The 26,359-nt window shown below is 40.3% G+C and overlaps 1 protein-coding gene across 2 annotated transcripts in view; it reads right to left on the bottom strand.

The window, feature by feature from the left end:
• Positions 1–2,078: 2,078 nt before the first annotated feature.
• KDM5A (lysine demethylase 5A) overlaps positions 2,079–26,359 on the bottom strand; it is a 49,886-nt gene continuing 25,605 nt past the window's right edge. Inside the window, exons 14-28 of one of the 2 annotated variants that reach the window (XM_065628180.1) lie at positions 25,572–25,766; positions 25,274–25,455; positions 24,875–24,999; positions 24,480–24,630; positions 22,569–22,686; positions 18,945–19,300; positions 18,293–18,431; positions 17,093–17,272; positions 15,438–15,599; positions 13,891–14,442; positions 12,976–13,119; positions 9,829–9,988; positions 9,114–9,334; positions 6,600–7,010; positions 2,079–5,084 (exon numbers count right to left, since the gene is read on the bottom strand). In XM_065628180.1, coding sequence (XP_065484252.1) covers positions 4,872–5,084; positions 6,600–7,010; positions 9,114–9,334; positions 9,829–9,988; positions 12,976–13,119; positions 13,891–14,442; positions 15,438–15,599; positions 17,093–17,272; positions 18,293–18,431; positions 18,945–19,300; positions 22,569–22,686; positions 24,480–24,630; positions 24,875–24,999; positions 25,274–25,455; positions 25,572–25,766 — 3,309 coding nt within the window. In that variant the 3' untranslated portion in view covers positions 2,079–4,871. The remainder of the gene's footprint in view (positions 5,085–6,599; positions 7,011–9,113; positions 9,335–9,828; positions 9,989–12,975; positions 13,120–13,890; positions 14,443–15,437; positions 15,600–17,092; positions 17,273–18,292; positions 18,432–18,944; positions 19,301–22,568; positions 22,687–24,479; positions 24,631–24,874; positions 25,000–25,273; positions 25,456–25,571; positions 25,767–26,359) is intronic. The other variant, XM_065628189.1, reaches the window with a different exon arrangement.

Raw genomic sequence — 26,359 nt, 5'->3', positions numbered from 1 at the left:
CTGGAGTAGCATGTCCAGCTTTGGGCTCCTCCTTGGTATAAAAATAGGAGTTGACAAACCTGAAGCAAGTCCAGCAGAGAACCACCAAGATTGTTAGAAGGCTGCAGCACATGACATGGCTCAAGGGAGGCCACGCTGCGTTTCTTCAACTTGGAAATTAAGGCTGCAGGACCTGGATGGTTACAGAAAATATGAAGCCAGACTCTTCAAGAGGCAACAGGTAAGCTATAGCAAAGTGAATCTCTGACTGTACATCAGACAAAAGTTGGCATTGAAGATGTTACAAAACTGGAACAGCAAGCCAGAGCGGTTTTCAAGTGTCCATGCCCGGAAATAATCAAAACTTGATTTGACATGGCCTTGAAAAACTTGACCTGCTTTCAAAGTCAGACCTTCTTTGGTCATGAGGTTGACCCAGATGACTTCCGGAAGTCCTCCAGACCTAAATTACTCTGTGATTCTAAAACCTGAAATTCTCAATGCAAGCTTCACAGTGTGACTAACACACAGGCATCTGCGTCCCTTTTACCTTCAGCCCTCATTATCAAATAGTCCAGGCTGCACAAGCGTTCAGGAACAGATCATCTGTCAAAAGCATAAATCAGGGGTGTCGAACTCATTTTCACCAGGGGCCACATCAACCTCACAGTTGCCTTCAAAGGGCTGAATGTAATTTTAGGATTCGGCCTGTGGGCCTTGTGTTTGCCACGTGGTTATATGCATTGTACTTCTTTATCACCGACACTGTCTCATAACACAAAGGACATACTGTTTTTTCTCCTTGAAACACAAACATGTATTCACTTTCCCATCTATCATTAAATTGCCTTCCTTCTGCATCAGTCTTTCTCTTACTGGGCATTTTGGGATTCAGATTGTTCCACCAAAGATGGTATGGTGCGCCACCTAAGTAAAAGACCAAGATGTCCTTTAGGACCAGGTTGAATAATAGTCAGGCCCTCCCACGCAGGCTCACCTTTCCTTCAAACTCCCTTCCCCATAAACCACAGTCACTCTTTCTCCATCAATTCTCCCCCTCCATCTATCCCAGTAACATTCTCTTTATTCCCCCATCGCCAGTTCCTTGTACAGCAGCATTATCCTTAATGCTGATCCCCAGCATGAACATTCTCCTCATTCTTCCATGGTAGAATAAGGGAGTGGACATACTTACTGATATTCTCCTTTTATTACCCCCCTAAGGAAGAGCATTCTCCTTATTCCACCATCCTCCCCCAGGTAATTCTTGTCTGTCTTGTCTTTCAATGCCCAAGGCAGTTACTAGTGTCCCTGTCAGTGTCACCTATTACTCTTCTCACACAGGCTCACCGCTCTCCTGTAGCTACGGCCACAGCTCCTGCAGCACAACATGTGTCACACACGCTGCACGTGTGACCAGCGCTGGCAGGAGCCTGGGGACAAGGAGCTGAGCACTGCCGCCAGGTAGAAATAAGGTGCCGGGCTGAATAAAAAAAGGTGGGGGGCAGGATCTGGCCCGCAGGCCGTGTGTTTGACACTCGTGGCATAAATCCTGAAAGCAATGGTACTGGAGTTCAGGAGTGACGTTTATCTCTATGGAAGTAAAACCACCCAAGTCTGTTTCTGAAGAAAAAGCTTGAAACCACAAGGTTTGGAAAAGATACACAACTCAAGTCCTGGCCATTTTTGGCTCCTCACAACAGCTCAGGGCATTTTGTTGACCTTTTGCATCAGACACGTGAAGAGAAACATGAGCAGTGGCTAGTATACTTTGTAGAATATAGCATTAAGACACACATCTTTCTAGATACATGAGTTAAGATTTTGTCTGTACTGAGATTTTTGTTCCCACAGCACAAGAGATATTTTCCTACTGCTATAGCAGACATGTAAGAAAATTATTTCCTTAGCTTAACTTTGGCTTGCTTCTTTGCATATGTTTTCATAAAAATTCAAAACCTCAAGATCTAGAGACAATACCACAGCTGTTTAGGTTTTTCAACCACTAACTACATTATCTACAGATTTTTCAAAAAGTTAACATTTATTCGTAAGTTCATACTATCAGCAATCCTTTGAGAGGAATTATGCTCTTAAAAATAAGCTTAAACAATAAGATGTGAAGCTAATAATGGTCTTCGGTTTATGAGCACCTTACCCAAAAGCAGATGAGACATTCATAACTAGAAAAACTGTGGCAATCTCTTTTCGACAGTGTAATAAAGAGCCTCTCCATGTGATAACATGAAAAACAGCTACTAAAAGTGTGACCTTTTGCACATAATTTGCACATTTCTTTCTGTTCTCTCTCCTATGCCTGCTACAAGCAGAATGACTGAGCATGGCACCATATAGCTGTTTGTTTCCGTCTTGTGGTAACTAGTGCTACAGTGAACAATCTCCACCACACCTTCTACTCAGAGAAACAGCAACATTCAATGCAGCAGATTTACTAAAAGATCTCTTTTCCAGTTGATGGTAATTACACACAACAATGATTTTATCGCAACAGAGAACGTAGGAATGGTTAAGAGGATATGCTCAGTGGCTAACAGGACATGCTAACCATATTTTCCCTCCTTTGTCATGGATTCTAGGAGTCACGAAAATACAGAACACTGGGATTCTTTAAGAAAGTCTACTTCTGGAACAATTAAACATCCGTGACAGATAGGGTCTATCCACTCCATTTAGGGAAACATTTATGTAGTATCCTCAGATAAAGCTTGAAGGAAAGTAACATTTGTTTAAACCAGTTTACCAAAACTAAAGGTACAATGAAAAGAAAAAAACCTAACTGAAGGCAAAAAGAGGGTATGTCTAGCTATAGCATAGACTCCTTCATAAATAAGTAAACAAAAAATACTCTTAAGTTTGCTAGGGTGCCCCGTTCAGCCACATGATTAACCACAGCTTGCTTTTGCTTTTAATACCACATTAGTCTTTAAGGAGTAGAACTAGAAGCCTGTGCCCAATTTGCACTCAAAAGCTCCCAAGACCCTGTATCTTCTGACCTCCATCTTAGTTTTCTTTCGCACATCTTCCTCTTCCCAGCTAGTGGGCACAAATAAAACAAACTGATAAAGTTCGTTTACCTGAGCTGACTTATTTTTTTTGGATGGATATCTCTGCCGGACAAATAAACTCCCAAATATTAGAGAACAAGAGAAGGGACACAGAACAGTCAAGACAGAACACTTTCGTTTTTGTCAGTATTTCTTTAAATCCCAATCCAGCTCCTAGTAAGACTGGACACTACTTACAACACTCCTAGAACTGCAGAAGAATGGAAACACAATAGGGAGCGAGTGGAGAGGGGGACAAGACAGCCCAGGGGCTGGCTTCAGACATTCACATACACAAAGCCAGCATCCACTGGAGTCATTAAGGCCCAGATGCCCCACTAATAGGAACAAACCCAAACACAAAGGTAGCACATGAAATGTATTTACCTATTTAAACACAGGCAGCTGGTCAGGCTAGAATGGGGAAGGTAACTGCTAATTCCTTGTACTACAAGGAAGGAATGGAGTAAAAAAACCCAAGCCCACGGGCAGGTTTTTGCTTTGTGAACCTCTGTCTGTGCTGCTGGTTAACAGTGGTAAGTATAAAAAAATCAAAGAAAAATAATCTATTTATAGAACAAGTCAGTAGTCTGAGACATTTAGAAAAAAGTAAAAACAAGTCCTTCTTTAAAAATGGATTTACTAAAACAACTGTCACCCAGGATGACCCCAAGCCCTCTGGTCCTCTGGCAAAGCCAGGGGCAACTTCAGACAGGAACTGTTGCTGATTGTACACCAGTACACATCCAGCAAAGCCAGCAGGGAGGGGGATTTACGCTGCGAACGGTATCTGCACATTGCTTGCTGGTATCGCTTGAGGCCATGCCCGTAGCCTGGTGATACTGGGAATAGTTGTGAGTGAAACTTTTCACAGAAGCACATGTCAGTGTAACCTCTGAGGTAAGTGGGCTGTCTTCTTTCCTTCCCGTCCCTGGGTACAGATCACAGAAGCTGGTGCCCTGGGTGCTGTACCTCCTTTGCCAGCTCCATCCTGCGTGAGACAACTTTAATGTGCAGGAGTGCAGAATCCTACGCAAAGCCTAGAACAGGAGAGGGCACCCCTGTGGAAAGGGAAGCGCTCTGCTTTTCCCAAGCTCTGGTCTAGCTAGACATCTTCATCAATGTTTTCTGGCCCTCCTCAGGACAGGAAGATTAGCTGTTCCCCACTAAGGAAAAAATTTTGCCTAGTGGAGTAGAGCTGGGTTTCTTTTTTGGTAAACAGAACCTTTGCTGATTTCTGAGATCATGAGCTCCTCTGCCCTTTAGCTACAATAGAGAAATTAAAAGAAATTCAACCACTTGCTCCCATCCTTTTAGTGTAGTGTTAGCTGCCTGGACGTGGAGGCAACTGAACTCTCCCAAGACATTGCTCTACTCACTGGGTTGGCATGGGGAGGCAAAAGACAAACTTCCAAAGTCACCTCCTTAGGGCAACATGGTAGGTCTAAAAGCTCCAGCCTACACCCACCAATTCCAGGCCAGCTGCACTGCCAACACGTACTTCTAACACCCTGAAGTGTCTAATCTAACAGCCTCGGGTTTGCTCAGTCTCTTAAGAGCAACAGCCACACTCAAAGATGGAAATACTCAAGTCAAAAAACACTGGCTGGAGCTCCTAATCAGGTGGCGTCTGCATAGATGAGTCGGTACCACTGTGCCTTGACGTCCCCGTTGTGTGAAGGAAGCCAGCTGTAAGGAAGGGACCAACTCTGCTGCAGGTCTGTACATCCTTGGAAGTGAAGCTCAGCGGCTACATTAGCTCCAAACCCTCTTTCTGTAGGGTTTCAGTGGTCCATTTCCCAACAAGTTCCAGGCATCGGGTAGTTGCTAACTTGTCTCCTTGAGATCTTCCATTGGTAGTTTGTAGCTCAATAAGAAAGGAGGTGGTGGTGCATGAGCAGGACTACTTGGTCCCTGCATTGGCTTCTTTGCACAGTTTATACAGATGTAATCCTCATTCTCAGCCATTTCCGGAGAGACACCAACACAGATTTGATGAAACCACTCATCGCAGCCGCCGTCACACTGCACCCAGTCAACCTGCAAGAGATCAGAGCAGCAACACATCACACATTACAAAGACAGAGAGACAGGCATGTCTTCTACGAAGAAAATACCTCTATTAAGCCCACTTGATATACCTAGAACACAAACGTTTTTGAGCATAAATTAATGCCCTACAGACTTCGTTTTAACAAGCTGCTTCAAGTTTATTAAAAAAAATAACACTGTTCCAACAAACCTTGACCCTCTTGCATCCAACCATCACAAACACACACTGCTACTACTGAGGAAGGTGACACTCAGCTCTCCTCAAATGAAGGACAAGTATGCTAGAGCACATTTAAAACAGGAGCTTGCTCAGGGACAGTTACTTCAGCATAGATGAGAGTCTACAAATACAAATCCTAATTATATAGATCCACTTAGACTGCTTTATCAAATGGTTGCTTTCGCAACTTAAAAATTACAGAGAACAGGAGGACTTGATTACTGCTTTTGGCTAAAAAAAAAAAAAAAGCCACATGACATCGGCAGCTGTACTTTTATGTCAGCTAGATACTGGGTATAGAGCTGGCCACCAAATGCCAAAAAATCCACACAAACTTTAACTCCAAAGTGCCAGAACATTTAAGCTACAATATTTCAAACTTTGAGCTGAACTCGCTATAGAACAATTTGGAAAAGGCATAAAAAGTAAATTAAAATTTAGGAAGGAAAAAACTAGGAATTATTAGATTTCTGTAATTCCTTGAGTAAAAGTACATGTTAATTTGAGTCAGTGGGCAGAAACTGAGATCTGCAGGATAAGGAACACACATTCTTAATTTTAATGGCACACACTGGTACAGGTATAAAAATCGTTACCGCTGTAGTTCTGCTTTCACCTTAGAGGCGTATGTGAAGATGAAGACGTATCAGAAAAGTACCAGTAGCAGCAACCTATCTAAAATGAAGTAACATTATCAGCTCAAGATTTTACTTCAGTGTGTAGGAAAACTCTTCCTGAACAAATTTTTATAAGTGATTAGGAATGGACACCAACAGCTGCAGTCATTACACTCCTGTATCTGCCAGTTTTCACTTATATGGCATTTACCTGCTGAATGTACAAAACCATGTCCGACCTTACAGACAGACAGTCATTACATCAAAAGCTTTTATGATACAACCAGGAATTTTACTCAGTTTAATTTATGGAAGTTTGACAAATTTAGTACAACCTTCTTTGTAATATAAACTTCCAGGCATTCTCCTCCCTCTTGCAATCTCAATGCCTGTAAAAATGTACTAATCTAAGCTAAATATCATCTGTGAAGTAAAGAGAATGGTGGTACAAAGACTGTATCATCTTTTGAGTGACTGAGTAATTTCTAACCTTGGCCTAAGTTTAAGGCTTCAAAAATAGTCTTAACTGGTCTTTTAAAGTGTTCAAATGAACACTTGAATTCCATGTTTCAATTTTGCAAAATAAGTTCTTGGCATTCGTATTTATTCCTACTCTCTTGTGCAAGACAATCGCCTGTGATATAATAGAACTAAGCAAAAACTCACTTTGTCCTTGCAGGGCCTCTGGCAGTTTTGCGCAGCACATACAGCATTCTCATCATCCGACTCCTCCGCTCCTGACCAGTCGTACTTAGAAGGAATATCTAGCACCTTCTTCTCTCTTTTTTTCTCTGCACTCTCCTTTGCTAGTTCCACCTTTGTGACAACTGCTTTCTCTCGCTTCTTCTTCCGCTCTTCTTCCTTAGCCAGTTTCTTTGCCAGCTTGTTTAGCTCCTTTGTTTTATCCAGGGTGAGTTTTAGCTTCTTCTTCTTGGGTTTTTCCAGTTTTTTCAGATCTTTAGATTTTTGCTTCATATCTCCAAAGAACTGCTCTGCTCTCTCCAGCTTTCGTTTCCGCTTCCTCTCCGAAGAGTCTCTCCCTCTCATTTTCAGTGGTTTCTCATCCATGCTGTCATCCTTCACAGAAACAGGAAAAAGAGATTTTTTCAAATGCAAATTTCCATATAATGCAAACCCGTGGTTTGAGAGATGTACTTACTTCTACCATTGCCCTGACACCGTATGAAGGAACCTATTCAACAACATAATGTTACAAATTCTAAACAAAAAGGGGCTCAACTCTATTTTCACCATACTAGAAAAAAAAGTGGTATCAAGTGTGTCAAAGTACAATGAATCAAAACTGTCCAGTGGAAAAAGTAAATCATCAGCAAGGAGGCAGAAGAGCAATAAATACAAATCCCTTCTCACATGGCTTTTTAATAAAAGTTGAGAAGACTAATAATTTTTTAGATGCTCTTGCCTACTTTTCATCCTAGGTCAGTCTTGCCTGTAATTATTTTTGAGAGAAAGCAATTGCTATTCTGGAGATTAAGAAAGAGCGGTTGATGAATTCTTAAAATGTATCATCAACTCAAGCAAGAGAAGTAACAGATCCATTATGTGAATAGCTTCCAAGCTAGCACGCATTGCAAATATCCTGGCATCATTAACAAATCTTAAATAGCAAATTCAGATCAGAAGTGAGGCTTAAAATTGGCAAACTGTCACTGCAGGTAGCATCCACAATGACAAGTCCTATTTATAGCTGAGACAGTCACATGTGTAGCTCCTTAGTACAAACAGGAGTGAATCAGTTTCAGTTAATCCAGCTACATACTTTAACCTTAATAATTTTTAATAGATTAAAGGACATACAAGCCATGAAAAGCCTGTTTACTGTACATTATTTAACATAGCTACTCCACCCAAAACCAAATCCTCTGAAGATTATTTCACAAGAGTATAACTAATTTGCATTAAATAGACATAGAAAGGTACTCAATTCAAAATGAGTAGTTCTGGTCAAACAAGTATTCATAAGGGTTAACCAGAAAGTGTTGCAACATACACACATGCCCTCTTAACCCCAACATAAAGAAAAAAGCTGTGCTTAACTATTAATGTAACAGCCTGGCATATGATTTATAAATTACTATTTGCTGGCATTCAAACTGCTCTTCAATCAATTCCGTGCCAAAATCATTAGATTAAAAGTACATTAAGTTTATGAAGTGAAGTACTTTGGTCAAAATGGTAAAGCAGGACTTCTTTGGAGGCAGGGTCTGCTTTATACTGCTGTCCTAGCTGACAGCAGTTTGGCTATTCTTTGACTTAGACATTGTATATGGATGGCACTCAGAAAATGAGACAAGTGATTAATATGCTCACCTAACCTCACTGTTCACAGCATGTAACCTTCCATAAAAGTCAAGAAAGAACCATTTTCAATATATTTCCTGTGCAGTTCAGGAAACCAAAAAGCAATCATAACTACACATGGTCAAACTGACCCCCAACTTCAGCTGACAGATTATAAAGGATGGGTTCCAGTACAGCTCTCCAACACAACAGTTCACCTCCTCTTCCAGCACACGTCCCTTACCCTGTGCATGAATGAGGATAAGTGATTTGGACTAGACCTCAGAATCAGCAGATAAACCTGCCTCATTCATTGCCAGCCAAGCAAAATGATCAGCACACCTTCTTTGAATGTACGAATAAAAAAATTGCTATGTCTGTGTTATTCTGAGGAAGAATAGGAATCTTATTACCTGCATTACCAAACCATATTTTACAAAAAAGGATAGTTCTTTCCTCAGTAACAACGAGAGTTTACAACACACAAGTATCAAGTTACACAAGTGTAGACTTTCCATCTTCCGAAATGTTTCTTGTAATTCTTTTGCAGATCAGTTCTGATTCCAAGCATAATCAAGAACAGCGTTTCCTTCCCCAACCTTTTATTTTCTAAAATAAGGTTTGCATATGGAACTGCCTGAGAAAACTCTTCTATATATGGTTAATTGTGGAGGACAGTGCTACGGCATGAGTAATCAAGAACTGAATTTCTGGATTTCTTATTCTGTTATTTTCTGGAATCTACTACTCCCTGGTTGAAATCCAAACATGTAAAGTAACTAAGCACTCAATTACTCAAGATTATATTTTTAAAAACAACACCAAAGTAACATGGTGGGGTTTTTTTTCCATACCAGAATACTACTTCAAGTTCCATACCTCCATGACATGAAGGAACCTGTCCTCAGAGGGTGGATGAGTAGCCTGTAAAATCCGCCAGATGTGCTGAGTCTCATCCAGTGATACCTCTAGTAGATCTCCTACCATCATTAGATCTTCTAGCTGAGCTTTCGCTCCAGGTGACAGCTCCAATACAGGGGGCTCCAAACTGCGAGGTACCAGTGGACTCTTCCGAGGCTGTTTCCTTGGAGTGCTAGAACCTTTCAGACAGGAGGCAAGTTGTATAAGGATAAAAGGAAGAGATCAAAACCAAAGGAAATTACATACTTTTTACAAGAGCAATCTAAGGAGGGAGACAATTGCAAGCAAAAAACATCGACACAGGTTTATATTTCAGACATTAGGAAACTAACTGCAATGTAATTCTACTGTACCAGGGGTGTCAAACTCATTTTCACCGCGGGCCACATCAGCCTTGTGGTTGCCTGGTAAGTGCCGAATGTAATTTTAGGACTGTATAGATGTAACTACTGCTACATTTATACAGTTCTAAAATTACATTCAGCCCTTTGAAAGCAACTGCAAGGCTGATGTGGCCCACGGTGAAAATGAGTTTGACACCCCTGTACTATGCCTTCTTACAGACAACATACCATCTACAACTAGCACAGGTAACAGAGCAGCTGACCTGCTTACTGACTGCCCATCTCAGCTATCTGTTCAACTTTATCTCAATGTATATAAAAGCAAATACCTTGAGAGCAGCTTTTAGAAGCAGACGAATATGCATGTTCGGCGCAGAATGAGGGAGCAGTCCACATGTGTGTTACTACTTCCTCTGATTTAACAGGGATTTCCTCATCACAGAACAAATTGGGCTCCAAGCTGCTAGAAGATTTTACACTGGCATTGTCCTGAAAGAGACCACAGAAAACATGCAACATCTGGATCCAGAAAATACCTATGTCAAAGTAAATTCTACTAAGACTGACCAGTCTGCTGTTCTTAAAACCCTACTTTGAAGCACCACACCAGAGACACCAAGACCATGTGCAAAAGGTCCAAGTTACACCCCTACTTAAACAGTAGATGAACACAGGAACAATGGAGATAGGTGAACAGATTTACAGTCAGTACATGAGAAACACTTGACAAGTTCCTTCACTCAGCAGTCCCTCAAGTACAGTCTTCAGAGGTCAACACAATGAAAGAAGGCTTACTCTTAGCATACATAACTTTTTTTTGCTTGAATAATTTGACAATAAAGACTGGCATCTTTAGTAAAACGGGTACGCTGAGTACATAATGGTTACTACAGAAAGAAATTATTGAAGATCTAACAGGTGAGTAAAACCAGGAGAGGTTTCAGCACAGCAAGAGTTATCAACAAAACAAATCAAATGTTGCCCTGGTATCAGGACTTTTATGGCCGTCTTGAACCATTCTAAGATAAGACCAAACACTGAAAGGAAGAGGGCTGTAACATTTGAGACTGTTGTGAATATTTCTACAAACAGAACAATGATGGCATTGGCTTGCACTCAACGCATTGAATAAGATGCTCAATACATTGTGTTCTTCAGAAAACAATAAAAGCCAAGTAGCTGGCTTAAAAGAAGAGAAAGGCTGTAGAGCAGTTATTGACAATATTTACCTGAAGATTAGCTGTGTGGGTCCCAAAATAACCAACTCAGGAAATTGTACCACCCAGACACTGTCATTTCATGACATAAAGAGGGAGTTTAAGAATGGTAATCGCTCTCTGGCCTTCGGTTACATGTTTAAAAGGAAGTGCAGTGCACGCTAATGATTCCAGTATGGAACTAGAAGTGGGAAATTCAGATTGCCCAGATGAAAAGGCAGAATAAATGTATTCAGAAAGACGAAGATATTTCTCCCTACATAGTAAATGTCGTATCTCTTACAGTATCTTGTTCTGGATATCATAATACACTACATTAAAGAAAGTTCATCACCAATAGGGAAATTAATAAAAAGGTATCATCATGTGGTGGCCACAGGCAACACAGATACAAAGGAATGAGAAAAAATACATGAGACAAAAATGAAAACAACTAAAGGGGAAGAAAATTTAGAGTAAATTAGATCGGTGAATCAGTCTGCCTGGAACAACTCTTACAACAAGTCTAGCTATTGCACTCATAATTAAGTATTTGCTGGCAAGAATCACGTTTTAATTAGATGAAGTACAATATAATCAAGCAGCCTTTTCACATCTGTTTTTGTAACTGCTGTTTGTACTTGAGATGTCCAAGACTTTGGTATTCAAAAGAGAGTCTATGGACCCTTAGGGATCCAAGGGTTACTTCTACAGGGTCCACAAGAAGTTATTAAGAGCAAATTCATAACTGATGCATCGTGAGCTATATACTTAAAAAAAAAAATCTTCCACTAGAAAATATTTATAGGTCATAAACTGAAAAAAAAAAACCCCAGCCCTTGAAAGCCAACAGCATAAAAACAATTAAACTCTGAGCAACTTGACTATTTCTCTTCCTAGTTTAGACCTGAAGAATTTGGTTGGCTGAACATTTGTCTTCTACTCCAACCATGTTAGTTGACCTATCAAAAGACATTTCCGGTCTCTATCGGCTCTGCTTTGACAGATGTTTACTTTTAGGTTTTTACAATTACATATAGTGATGGACATCCAAATAAAAAGGGTTAAGTAACAGATTTTGACATCCTGACAGAAGAATCATTAAGCAAATGAAATAAAACTGCAAAACCCTCAGATCCTGACAGGTATATGCCATCTTTCTTGACATATGCTTTATCACATCCTTAGAAAATGCCACATTTTTCAGAAATGCCACCTTATGACTCCTGATGCAAAGAATAGTTTGGAAATTTTTTTAATATAAAACTGATTTACTTAAAAGCTGTAGCATCCAATTGCAAAGTACTCTTGTCAGCATTTCATATGGGACTCTAAGACAAATGTATATTTGCATAAAGCTGTTTAGAAACAAATATTAAAAACAGGAGATTGAGGTAAAACATACCTGGACTATTTGCTGTCCCTTTATAAACCACAAAATCTGCCTTAGAAGAATTTACATGACCACACTGGCTTTTAAGTTACTATCTTTTAAGGTAGATGTGACACTATCACTAAAAAAACATCACTGCACAGGAAAAAACAGTGTCATTGCTTTTGTCTCTCTCTATATATATCAAAAGGACATTTCAGAAGTTCTGAAGTGAAATACATCCCATTGAACACACTCGGCTATCTCTACAATTGCCTTTTCTCATGACAGTTCTCCTTTAGTTAAAATATTTTAAAAATGTAACTGCAGTTACTATTTCTGAAATGAATCCAGACACTAGTTTTACAACACGATCCAGATATGTAGCCCTGAATATTTCCACAGATCCAAAATTCAACACATGTACGGCCTTTATATGAGGGTTGAGCGAAGAGAAAGGTATGAAAACATGAAAGAAGTTCTGTCATCAGGGAACGTCTTATAGGGCATGCAGTTTACAAAGACTAATTTTTTGCTGTAGCAAAAACTGTTGAAGGGCATAGAGACTTACTCATATTTATGATTCATGATATCTCTGAATGGGGCATAAAGACAACGTTCATCCTCCATGGTATTAAAAATGAGAAGTGTATCTTTTTCCTTAGCACTAAAAAGCACCTTTTGAAGCTCAGACATTTGCAAATTTTGAACACAAGCATTACAAAACTTCCCAGCAGTCCAGGACTGAGACATTCAGATAAAAATCAAGAAGCATCTCTTCTGCAACAGGAGCCAGGGTAGAATGTCCATAGCTTAAGATACAAAAAAGATTCTGAAATAAATTGCATTAATGAAAAACAGGTGTTTTGGATTCATTTCATGCTGGCAAGCCACACTGGATTACTTACTTTTATGTCATAGCCATATGTCTCCCTTATGTCTTCATCAGAGTCTGTCTCTTCATCATCATAATCTACAGTCTGCCGTGGGGATGAGGACACACTCCCTATCACTCTGTTAAAGGCTGATTGCTGGAAACTAGTCAAATGTCCCTGGAAGCAAAATGGAATATGGGAAGGAAATACAATTTCCAGAAAAATCTATAAGAAAGCTAGAGTTACTGACAAAGACAATGGTGGTTCTTTCGGCCTGGACAGTCACAGAAAAATCTAGTTACACCAAAATGTGAAGAAAGATAGGGAAACATCCAAGGAAAAGTTTGTTACATTTTATTTACATGTTTTTGAATAATAGTGACTAGAAATATCTAGATACTGCTGTTCAGTGCTACCAGATTATAGCCTGTGGTTGTACAGATTTCTTCACCACAGCCTCATCTGATCTCAATCTCAAGGTGAAGAGGTCTGCTGTAGGAACATCAGAGCTTGCCTATCATCCTCGCCAAAATTTACTAACAAGACACCAAATGCCCAAGAATGATAATCCATGAGAAATTATAAATATTGAGATCGTTGATTCTGTCAAGAGGGAAATGGAATTTGGACACTTAAGTAGCCACTGCTTTACACATCTTCAGGCCCTTAGCCAGCTGCTAGATCTGAACCAGAGTTTCCTTCAAGCACGTTCAGCAGTTGCTACGGACAATGGGTACTAAGCAACAGAGCTGTTCCTGGAGCAGCATGTCACTGACTGAAGCCAGCCACAGCCTGAGGAGCACTGAACTAAGTCATTTTGATATGACTAATCCTCAGCTTTTAACTGCCCTCCCCTCTCCCCCCACAAGCTTCTCCAAGACAGACAAGGCATTTCAACAGACTGATGAAGGACAAGCAAAGTAAAGAGCAAGATATTCGCATTCCTACCTGCAGGTCTGGGTTGGCTGCTGCTTTCTGTAGCTCTGCACTGATTATTTTCTCTGTTTTCTCCCGTGCTGCCTGCTCCACCATTCGCTGGCTGAGCACAGAAAGCTTAGCCAAAGCGGAGGACAACTCGTCGGTGGCCAAAGCCTGCCGCGCTCGGTCCTGCCAGCTCATGGCACGTTCTGTCAAGCACTGCAACGCCTCCCCCTCCGGCAGCCGTACAGGCAGCTTCTGCAGGGACACCAGCAGAGACAGTATCGTCTCAAGCCGTGGTCTTCGAGAACGCATGCAAAGCGGACACAGAAACTTCACTTCTTTGGCCTGCCAACTGGAGCCCTTCTTCTGAGAACTTGTTTTGGGAAGAGGCACGCAGCCACTATGAAACCAGTCTTTGCACAGCTCGCACTGTAACATGAATCCACTAGCTGTTTTGCGGCAGATACAGAATTTGACTTCTTCAATCCGATCCACCATAGTCATCTTGGCCAAGTTAGCTGCCCTGAGAGCATGCATGGCTTCAATCTCCTTCTGTTCCCGCTCCTTGAATATAGCCACCTACCCAGCAAAGACAAAAAACAGTTCATGACCTTCACAGCTGAGACAGATTATGTTTTATTAGCAACACAGGAAAATAAACAAACAAAAAACGCACAACCAAAACACAAACACACATATCAAGAGATCTTCCTAGTTAAACTAGTCCAAAATTTAGGAATTGTGTGATCTAATTAAAACTTTTGCTAAAATATCTCTTCCTCGCTTACTAATTATTCCCAAGTCCTTCTGACAGAGATTCTACATAAACATTAGATAATCTTCTCCATATACACCAGGACAGAAGTCAGAATCAGACCATCCATCTGTCTACCAAGACAATGCAGCTGAGCATTGTTTCAATGTTGACTCAGCACCAGAAGTATCAGAGTTCCCACATATCTTCCTGAAGCAACTCGCATTTCCTCTGTGTCTCCATTCCAGTAACTATAACAAAGCATACTAAGGTAAAACAGACTGTGTATAAGCCACATTAATGAGCCTGCATTTATTTCCTTTGTTCCTGGAGAAAGCGTGGCCAGATGACAGCAAATTCTTCTGATAAGCTGCACCAATATCCTCCCAACAAGGAAGAATCAAATACAACACTCCCCCAGGCTAGTTTCTATGACCAAGCACTTACTGACTGCCTTCAAAATCGACCTAACCAAATACATCTTCTTACTGTTTAAGGTAGAGCTGCACCTCATTCCACATCATTTTCATGGGGTTTCAATAAATGTTAATAATATTAGATAAGCAGCCACAGATATTAGGCCAAGAGCATTTAAATCTTACCCATAACCCAATACATATTAAATACCAACATTTATACTCTGAATTGTGCTTCCTTCTATTTTCACTGCAATTAAAGCTGAACTATATTTTTGTGTCAAACATCACAAGATATCTATTTTGATGAGATTCCTTTATAAGTTTTTCCATAAGATTTCTATACAGATTACAGACAAACTAAACCCACGTATCAGGAGACACTACCTTTCACTGCTCCTTACCACAGCTGCAGTGTCCCTGGCCTCCTCCAGCCCATCCTCCAGTTCACTCAGGGATTCCAAGTCAAGATCTTTCTCCTTTTCCTTCTCCATCAACTCCTTTGCCCTCTTCCGTCTGTTCTTACTGCTCCCATAAACACCAATATCAGTTCGAGGGCTCAGAACCTGTAACCACCAAGAAATTTATACAGAGCCAAGGATACCAAGAACAGAAAAAAAGTTCTTATCTATAATGTTATGATTTTAGGGACATATATGGAAACATCTAATAAAGGAATTACAACAGAGTCACCAGAAAACAAAAAAATACTCAGCAATCTAGCAGCTTTGATATCTGTCAACTAATGCTGGAAATAAGAGAAATAAACAGAAAAGGATTTCACCCATAGGGAATTTGCATGTAATGAGCACCACAGTGATACGTCAGGTCAACTTGAAAGCCACTGTGTTCTCATTATTAAATTACAAAATCTATTCAGATTAAAGTATTGTACATATAGCTAACTGAAATACTGCATGCAGTTAGATATCAGTAGTTTAACGTTCACTTCAAGCACCTTCACTTCAAGACTTAAAAACCTGTCATTATTTCACATTTACATCAGCAACTTGGTAGCCGAAACAAAACTAAAGTATATGTTATCAGCCTTTCAGTAACAAACATGAGAGGCTGCAAAGCAGTCCTAAGGACAAGAATTAAGTTTTAAGTAATCTTGATTAGTTGGAAGGCAAATCTAGCAAATTAAATTCAATATAGGCAAGTTCAGATTGATACATTTAGGAAAACAGTCAAATGCAAAACCAGAACATATTAAATCACAGGTCAGGCAGAAGAATACGGATAAAAAAAAAAACCTTAAACCTAGAGTGCATCATAAGTTGAACAGAAATCATTGTGATGTTGTTGCAATTGGGGTAGATTCCACTGGGAAAAATTAAAAACCAGTATCCCCTTTGAGACACAAGATGTAATTATTGCATTTCACGAGGCACTAGGGAAGTCACAGTGAGAGGATTCTGTCTGCTTTTAGACATCACACTAAAAGCAAAGACAAACCGCAGAGAATAGCAACAAGATAAGATTATGAAAAACACAGCCTACAAGAAAGCATTGAAGGAACTGGAATTGTTTTCCCTAGTAAAGGGAAGCCTGTCAAGTAGATAAGATCAAAAACATGAATGACTTTTATTAAAACAAAGACAGTGACTACATTCATTGAAGTGAAATAAACAGCAGCTGACTTAATTTTTCTTAAACAGCTTATAAAATATCTAGTCTATTTTCTTAGAATTTAAGCAGTGGAACAAGTTGAAACATTAATCAATTAAAGACAGCTTCCATGAACCTTTTAGGCCTACATTTCTACAATTAGACAAAGAGAGACATCCTTTTCTTTCCCTCCAAAAAAGGAGAGTTTTAATCTGTTTCTTCAAAAGTAACAGCTGAGGTTTCCTATACATTAAACAAGACTAGCCAAACATGGACATTTTGCCTTTTTCATTCTTCTCACCTGAGAACAGCTGAAGTTTTTTTTATGATATTCTATTCTCAAAAGGAGCTTTGATCTACTGTAACTGAACCAGCTGTTCCCTCCAGACCACAGAGGGCCATCAAGCCCTGTTTTCTGACGGCCGACACGCAAGTGTCTGTCGCTCACCTGTAACAGACTGTAGCTTGAGTTCTTCTTCAGGAAGGTCCTCCCTGTGCGCTCTCTCCAGGCCCGTGCTGCAGCCACCTGTGACTCCAGCTGCGGCAGAGCATCCAGACGCACCGGTATCGGGCGGCCTTTGGCAGACAAGTTCTCCAGTTGCTCCAGGTAGGCATAGTTGTTCCCATTCTGGGGTAAAAGAAACACTTCTAAGCCAACAATCCCACCATTTATTCAGTGGCCAGCTTCATTTCAAGCCATACACTATTTTGCCACTGACTAAAATAGAATTCCATAGGAAAGAAAAGGAAGGCAGGGTTTAAAACTTACCAATATTTTTAAACCTTACTGATATTTTTAAACCTATCTAATACAGTTTTTATTTTAACAGCCATTCTGACATGGCTACCTGGCTTACGGAGTAAGACAACATTTCATTTCTAGATGGTTGTCTTAAATGCTGTCTGCTTAACAGGAAGCTACAATATCTGAGAGTTGTACAGAGGCTGATATGAAACCAATTGGGATTCTCACTTCAGTTCCCAACAAATACCTGATAAAAGAGCAGCATTTGCAGTCCAGAAATTAGCATCTAGAAATATCACAGAAGCCATGGCCCTTTTGGATCAAGTTATGTGGGTAGAACAACAGAAGGAAGGACTACTGAACTGTCATAACTTCATCTACTTCAGACAGAAAATTTCAGCCATCAGTGCCATTAAATCTTACATCATTTGGGCAAAAAACAAACAAACCAAACAAACAAACAAAAAAACCACACAAAAAAGAGACACAAACAAAAAAAACAGACCAAAAATACCACCCACACATTTCCATAGCCAGCTCCAAAACCGAAGACCTGCGAGCAGAACATTTTCTGCTGCAGTTAAATATTTCCAGTGACAGTACGCAGAACAGTTTCAATACCAAGTAAGGTCCTTTGAGAGTCACATTTGTATCATAATGAATTTGCAGGCTTTTACATCCCCCATGAAATGCATAAAAGGAAGGGAAACAGAAATTGGATAGCCAATGGGGAAACAGCAGCACAAAAAGGAATCCAAGCACAGAGCTACAGTAAACACATTTGACAGCTACAGTAAGGTTTCCCTTCAGGTCACCTTCGTGGGTAAAGTGGCTAGGAGTAAAGAACATATGTAAATAAAAGGATACAGGCAGAAGATTTCAAGTCTCTGCTGTAACACCTACCTGAATGGCCTCCACCTTGGCTGTCCAGTCTCTAGCCCGCTGCAGGGCTTCTTTCAGTGCCAGCACATTGGGCAGGTAAGCAGGGATGTTCTTTGCTTCATTCACGATGCCCTCCAGAGCCATCATACTTTGGCGTGGTCTAGAGTAAGAAAAACCCAATTCCAGCCTTCTCTCAAAATGCCAGTCAACTAAAGACATAAATTTGATAGGCTCGTGATGCAACTTCATCACTGCACTGCAGTGCAGGATATCATGGCTCTATATTCTTGGAGGGTGCTACATGCTACCAAGTAACAGGAGAGGTGAGAAAGTTATGGACTTTGCACAATCAAGTTCAAAAAGGCACAGTGTCAGAACTCTAACATCGAGGAAGCTGTCCTGTGCAGCATACTCGGTGTTGTTTGTTGAGGGGGATGAAAAGCGAAGACAGCACCAAATCAAAGCCTCCTGTCACTGTGCAGCATGACAGGCAATCAACTCTTCTGCAAGTAATAACCTCAAATCCAACCCATGAGCAATCAAACTGCTGGGAGGTAAAAAAAAAAAAAAGGACTACTGCTTCAAAACTCCTACTTTTCACCACACTCCTCAAGACAGACTGAGGATCACCTGAAGTGTGGGACCTATAAGAACATTGCAAAGGAACACTCACCTGGCCTGCAGGCAGACCTTGGCCTTCTCCTCCCACCTCTCCGAGACTGTAAGCAGCTCCTGCAGCTCAGCCATGGCTTTCTCTACAGCATGGTGTGGTGCTAAGCCTACACCCGAGTCAATCAGCTTCTTCATCACATCCAGGGTGACCCTCTGGGGATCCAAGAGGGTGGACCTCACCTCATCCAGCCACCGTGCCTGCTGCAGTTCTTGCTTCAGCCTTGGCAGTTCAGGAAGTTCTACATAGAGGCCAGAGCCCATATCTATCAACTCCTGCAGCTTGGAAGAGTCTGGGACCTCATCCATCATAGCTTCTTGAGCACGCTCATGAAATTCTTCCACGTCATCGAGCAGATTCTGAAGTCACATACAGTACAAATCGATTTGGAACAAACACCAATAGAATCAAAAGGGAAAGCTGACTGAGGGATCAGTCAGCTGCGAATTTGTATGTGATCACCACAGAGCTTCTACACACACTGCCAGCTAGTTTGTCACAAGCCATCAAGTCTGACAGATATTAAGTAACAGACCATCTAAACTCATTTGGCCTAATGTTTCATACACTATGCATATTAGATGGATGAAACTCTGCACCTTAAATAGTACAACTGCAACTAACTACAGCTCCCAGCAAAACAGAATTTTAAGCACTGCCCAGTCAACATTAATTTTAAAATAGTGGGGGGAAGGAGACTTCTGCAAACAGATTGTCCATTCAATCTAGTGTCAGGGCCATTACAGAAGCGATGGTAATACACAAGAGAACACAACATGCTGACGAAAAAGTACAAGCCAGAGTTGTAGGAGGACATGAATAGCAAAAGATCATTAAAATAACAATGGCCAGATTTTCAATTTCTATTTCCTAAAGCAGGCCCACTACTTAAACACACCTGGGTTTTATCTCAAAAAGGAAAAAAATGAAAATGCAAAACCCTCTAAAGAAAGAAGACAATTTCACAGAAATCCAACTGCACTGCTGCAGTTGTCCTCATCCTCATGTTTTGGCACTGCAATGAAAAAAAAACACATACACAAAGAAGGCAAATAGACAGGAAAGAAAGTCTGCGGGAGACTCATCCAAAGATATTCAACCAGTATACTCAACTCCTTCACTCCTGAGTCTCTTACAAAAAGACAAGTATTTCTGATAGCAAGTTGATGGCCCAATGAGGAGGAAAACCAGCATTTCCTAACCCTTAGCTTACTGCCCTTCTTGTCCGACACTGCTTTTCATGACTGTCTGGAAATGAGAAGACATTTACAAAAAAGAACAAGATGCACATTACAAGGATTTTGATTTAGGGAACATATGCTGAACGTTTCATAGTGATGACAGCAAATTATTACAGTTTAATAATTATAATGCCTTTTGTGTTAGAAAATACTCATCATCCAACGTGACAATTATTTTGCTATTTATTACAATGGATAATTGCATTCAAATGCCACACTGAAAGTTAGTGAGTGCTTAGGCAGAAATGATCATTATCTGACTTCATTCAGAAACTAAGAGACTATGGTTCATAATTAGTAAAATGATAATATCTATTTTATTGGTTAGTGATTATGCTGAGGCCTCAAGAACATACACATGCACAGAGTACTTTAACAGAACAAGCTTCCTAAGGCTTGGGAAGGGAAACAGAGACTAGCTGGGTGAAAATGTTTAGATAAAAATACAAATTAAAACTGTTAAGAGTTTATTCTATGCGCTCAGCTGTCATCTACAAATTACGTCTTAATTAGAAGTAGGTTTTAAATATACTAGAAACAAAGAAATCCTTTGAGAACAACCTCATAGATCTGTTAATAGATGATTATAACATTTCATTAATAAATAGTAAATATTTCTGGTTTGTATTTGGAAAGAAGTGGTGTAGTAAAATGTTCCTATCATACGAGGATAATATATTTTTCCATTCTATTAGCTTCTGGGAAACACATTAAAGAACATCTTTGAAGGCTGGAGTCAATGGGCCTGGAAAATCTGTAACCTGGAGTTCTATAGTTTTCTAAAGGTACCCGTTTTTAGCAACAACGTGCCAATTTCAGAGGGAAGTCCAATATAATGATTGATTGCTTATATGATTTCAACAATGAATTACCATGGAAAAGTTAATATAGAATTCACGAACGAAGGACGACATAACCAACACTAGGAAACACTAATGGAAAAGAGGCCTTTTCAAACAAGACTATTATATGTTTGGTTATGTAGAGGTAGCTGCACGTATGGTAATGCTTACAATTTTAGGAACTCAATCTAGCACTATAGAACATTCTCCTTAAAACTGCATCAACAGAGAATACATGGGCTAATCAATGGTTAACGTACATCTCAAACCATTCCTCAAGGTGAAAATCTCTATTTATTAAAGATCTTTCTTGAAGGAGTTTTCCAGAAATTGGTTAGTAGGCGAAACACTATTTAACACTTCATCATCAATGACACAGAAACAAATTAAGATTACTGCTGAAAACACTTGCTATGATACAGACTGCCAGAGTGATAAATGATAATAGCAGCCAGGGGAATCAGTATGATCCGGATTACTTATTAGGCTAGGTTCATTCAAAGATGGGTGCAAAGATATACATGAAGGACAAGAAATGCAGGTCACACATACAGATTAAGGGGGCTGTAACCTGGAAAAAAAGGCTGAGTATTCAGTGAACAATTGTCAATGTGGTACTGCTTTCCCTCTCCCCTGAAGCAGCACATCAATATAACCCTCAGAAGTTTCTACCAAAACATACAAAGGGTAGGATTTAACTGGAAATCCCACCACAATAGATAGCATTAAAGATACCATGTAAGAGTAACTGGTTCAGAGAGACAAACTGCGTCATCTGGACAGTGATGGGTAGGGAGGATCTTTTAGCTTGATTTAGCTACAGTGAGACCACCACATCTGACCATGCCCACTGCAACATGTACCTTAAAAAGTGTATGCACAGTCAAGTGAAGTGTTCTGTTCAGTGGCCCAAACAGTGACCGTCAGGTACAACACCCCACACTGTCTGACACTGCCGCACAAGAGAACTAAGGTATTCTTCCAGGCAGAATACTTCAGAGCATCTCACAGGTCACTAGATACCCATGTTTAAGCTACCAAACCGAGCTGTACATATCCGGCTGCTACGACTACACTAGCGTGAAAGTATGAATGCCGTCGTTGCCCACCTAGAGACTCACTTGCAAATGAGCAGGAAATACGTGTTACTATCCCATTACTGACAGACAGCAACATGTCATCAACAAAACTTCAGTGACAAACAGCAAGATTACCCAGTAAAGCAGGAAACACTGAGCTACATGTATTGAAAGTATTTTAATTCCTTTCTTGAGGCCACAGATATCATTGCAAAGCAGCTACTTGCTCTATATTAGAAGCTAGAAATATAACACTCCAATCAATCTCTGCCAGTGCAGGATCGATTCTTAAGAAAAAAAAAAAAGCCTTCCATTCTTTGTATCAGGCAATATTATCTGTTGTTTTGTTTATTTGTCTTCGTTTTGTTTTTTGTTTGTTTGATTTGGTTTGGGGTTTTTTTTGTTGTTTTTGTTTTTAAAAGGCACAACACTTAAAATATATCCAAAGAACAGAAGCAAACTTACCTTTACTTGTCGGGCCTGGCTGATAACACAGGGCAGACTAAACAATTGCTGTACAAATGCTTTAAGCTCCTCCATAGTTAGTTTGGTCCGTGTCCTTCCACTATCTTGGCTCTGTCTGCTGTATGCATGGACATAATCAAACAATATTAAGTGAGAGAGAAGGTGATGATCCCTGGATGTACTCCCAGTGACGGAAGGCTATCGACATTACTGAGAATTTACAAAAAAATTTCCATCACTTGAGAGCTCAAAAAACCAAACTCCACAAGAATTACAAAATCTTGAAAGCTAAATTTAAGGTAATTCGTCTAAGCATCTTCAAAAGAATTCACTCTGCTCTTCAAAGGTAGGAAAGTCTAGGTGACTTTCAAATTGGGTTTGTTTCAAACAGGTAAAGAACAGAGCCCTAAAAACTTTGCTTTAGGCAGCTCAAGAAGTTGACTGCCATGACAGGCACTGACAAGAAGTCTTCAGAGCAACAAGCTCTGAAAAGAAGTGTTATTTTCTAGAGTGCTCGCTCTTGTAGCCACAGAACTATTGAAACTGGCCCTGCAACAGGAAAAGACTGCTACTGAGTAGGACACGTTCTGCAAAGACTCTTCCATTAAATATTACTTGCAGCAAGTATCACAAATCCGCTGAATGCAGTAAAAGACTTATAAGTAACACATTGCACAAGTTAAAGACTTGGTATACATATAACTGACAGGCACAACAATTTCACAAGCAGAACAAGATTTTAAACACTGAAGAGTTGTTCCCTGCTAATGAATCTACATCTTATCACTACAGAAACATTACAGAAAACCAAAATTCAATCTTTCAACCTAGGGACTTAAATGTAATTGTAAATGTAAAATTTAGATGAATGATCACATATAATGACACACTTCTGTAAAACTCACAGGGGGAAAAAATAACGCTGCAGGCTTTGACTAGCTAGGACAGAGAGCGAAGAGTGGTGGCTGCACTGGACCTGCCTGCGCCAGAGCGAAGGGAGGGCGGTGCTCCAAGGGACACCGCTGCAGGGGGGCGCACTCTCCCAAACACCACACTGGCATTCTGTCCCTAGGCCAACCATGGACTGCCACTGCACCAGGTGCCCCACAGAAAGATACAACTATCCCTCCCAGCTGTTCCTGGCCTGTTGCTGCTTCTTCTTCCTGCTGTTGGCATGTCTCAGCCTTCTCTCAACAGACGTGCCTTCAGTTAATTATTTGGTGGATTTCCAGCACTATTCCAAGAAACTCAAATGGTAGAAAGATTTGACAACTTTCAGTGGTGTGTCTGATCTAAAGCTGAAAGGAATTCTATGGGGCAAAAAAAAAGGACTTATCTATATGTCTGAGGGCTGTTGTATGCTAAATAGCAATATGTTACAAAATTTAGGTTTGAGAAAGATTTTGAAACCTCTTTGATGAAGAGTGTTAGGAAATTTAAATATGGAGGTCATGTTGAGCTTCTTTAACATTCATTTTCATATTTAATACATTGAGGAGGATCACATTTGCACAAAGGTTAAGGTTACTAAAAAAGCAAATTAAAAATGAATGCTCAAACAGAACAATTTGGTGGAGATTAAAGCAGCAGTAAACTCATGGTCAAATATAGCAAAAGAAAATTGTATCCCTTCTGCATAGGGTTATAGATAAACCTGAGAAACAGGTCATGGGTGGCTGTGAAGATATGTCCAATATTCCGGTCCTGTACCTCTTGCCACTGTTGCAAGCTGTGAGTTTTGACCCTTTGTGCCACTGTATCTGCCTCTCCTGTCTCTGAGTCACAGCACGGAGGGCAGCAAACACCGAAAGATATTAGTAGGCAGTGACACCTCAGGGTTCTCACATTTCTAGGTCCAATTAAGCAATAAAACAGACAGATGGAAACTGTTGAAAAAAATGCCTGTCCTACCTGTGTTTTTGCTTTTTGCTGAGAAGCAGCTGTGCTACTGAAGCACAGGTCTCTGCTTCTTTCACAGCATCTCTGAGCCTGCGGAAGAGATCATTCTCTGGATATTTCCTGTCTTCAGCATCCTCCAACATTACTCTCAGCTCTATCACATCTGTAATAAGAGCACGTAAATTATTTGTATGCAAAACCAAAAGAGATTTTAGACTGCTTCAAAGGCTTTCAATCAAGGTTCCAGCAGTCTAATTCAGCTTCAAATACACGAGTTGCATTATGCTCTCAGATTAGCTCATCTCTTTTTTCCACTAAACAATAGACAGTGTTTCTCTCATTAAATGAGAACACAAAACACATGCAGGAGTTTCAGGACATGCCACTATGAACGACAGAAGTCTGACCTTTCTTGTGGTTGAGATTGGCAGACAGAGCCTCTGTAACTCTACTGACCCAGGTGTCATAAGACTGTGCTCTAACTTTCACTCCATACAGCAAAGAAGGAAGGTCTTCTAGTGGGTACCGGTACCTGGAAATATGGAAGGAAAATACAGAAAGGGTATTCATGCCCATAGAAAAGCCAGGATATTACTTAGATTGAGTTTTTCCAGCTGCAACAAGGCCAGAAAGACAGAACATGGATAATACCTGCTGCTTTAGAACCAAGAAACAAGCAAAGAGGCTAAAAACACTCCTTAAAGAAAGGAAGAGAGAAGCATGGCCAAATATTGTATTTGGTCACTGGCCTACAGCAAACTATTTGATATAAAAGAAAAGCGGCGTGGGGGACAAATCCAGTGTACCTTAGACACTTCTTCTGCATGGGGCAAGGACATAAATCAGATGGATGGTATAAGCACACCAGACGCTCAGGATTACAGGAACATGTAAGAGCTGACAAGAAGCATGTGGTTCTGCAAGCTGTGCACTGACGCTCATCATCTGGAACCAGTTCAAATACTTCTTCTTCAGACATCAACACTCCCTAACAAAAAAAAAAAAAAAAAATTAAACACTTGCTAAAAACTCTGAGCCAGGCAGGGGGAGAGGGAAGCAAAAGTTATTTTGCAGGTAAAGTAAGAGAGTTGTCTTACTACTCACCATCTGTACAACAGACTCCCTTAACCGTGTCTCTTCCTCTATCATTAGGGTCATCTCCTTGCAGACCATGGCAGCCAGCCCAACATCCAAGCACTCTGGATCTGCAGCCATCTTGAACAGCAGCTCTTCATGGGAGAAAACACAATGACGTCCCAGCCTTCGGTAATGACTCACACACTGACGCCCAATGGGAAGCTACAAAAGACAACATCTATCATTCTGAGAAAAGATGTTTCGATATCATCTCTTAGCTCCCACTTTCCTTCCTTTGACAAAATCCGGGAAAAGACTGAGACTAAGAGAGCTGTATCTTATGAGACAGAGGCAATTATAAACAAATCAAGTCACAGATGAGGACAAAGAGGATATCCACAGCGGGGGGGCATCTCCCATAATCTTACGTGCCAAACTTTCAGACACAAGTTTAAGAGTTCTCCCAAGCTCTTTTTATTTTCAGTGGAAAGAAACCAGCACCAAAAAGAAGTCATCTAGTCTATGCTAAGGTGAATACATTGCCCTCTGGATATTACTGTGCTTGGACACAGGCATTTAACACAAGATGCCTAGAGTTAACCAAAACTGGTATCACTCGTTTTGTGCCTTTTAAAGCAAAAAAATAAAACGCTAGCTGAATTTGCTACATAAATTTCTGGTTACATTTTGTGTAAGCAAAGGAAATTTCACATGGCTGGTGTGAATTTAGCAGTTTTTCACAGAGGCCATATACAGATTGCATCATGAGCACAGGAGAAAAGAAAACCACTGGCACAATGTCAACCCTGCAAACA

The sequence above is a fragment of the Caloenas nicobarica genome, chromosome 1 (assembly GCF_036013445.1).
Source record: "Caloenas nicobarica isolate bCalNic1 chromosome 1, bCalNic1.hap1, whole genome shotgun sequence".
Taxonomy (NCBI): domain Eukaryota; kingdom Metazoa; phylum Chordata; class Aves; order Columbiformes; family Columbidae; genus Caloenas; species Caloenas nicobarica.
Note: the sequence above shows the minus strand (reverse complement) of the source record. Positions and strands in the feature narration are given on the sequence as shown.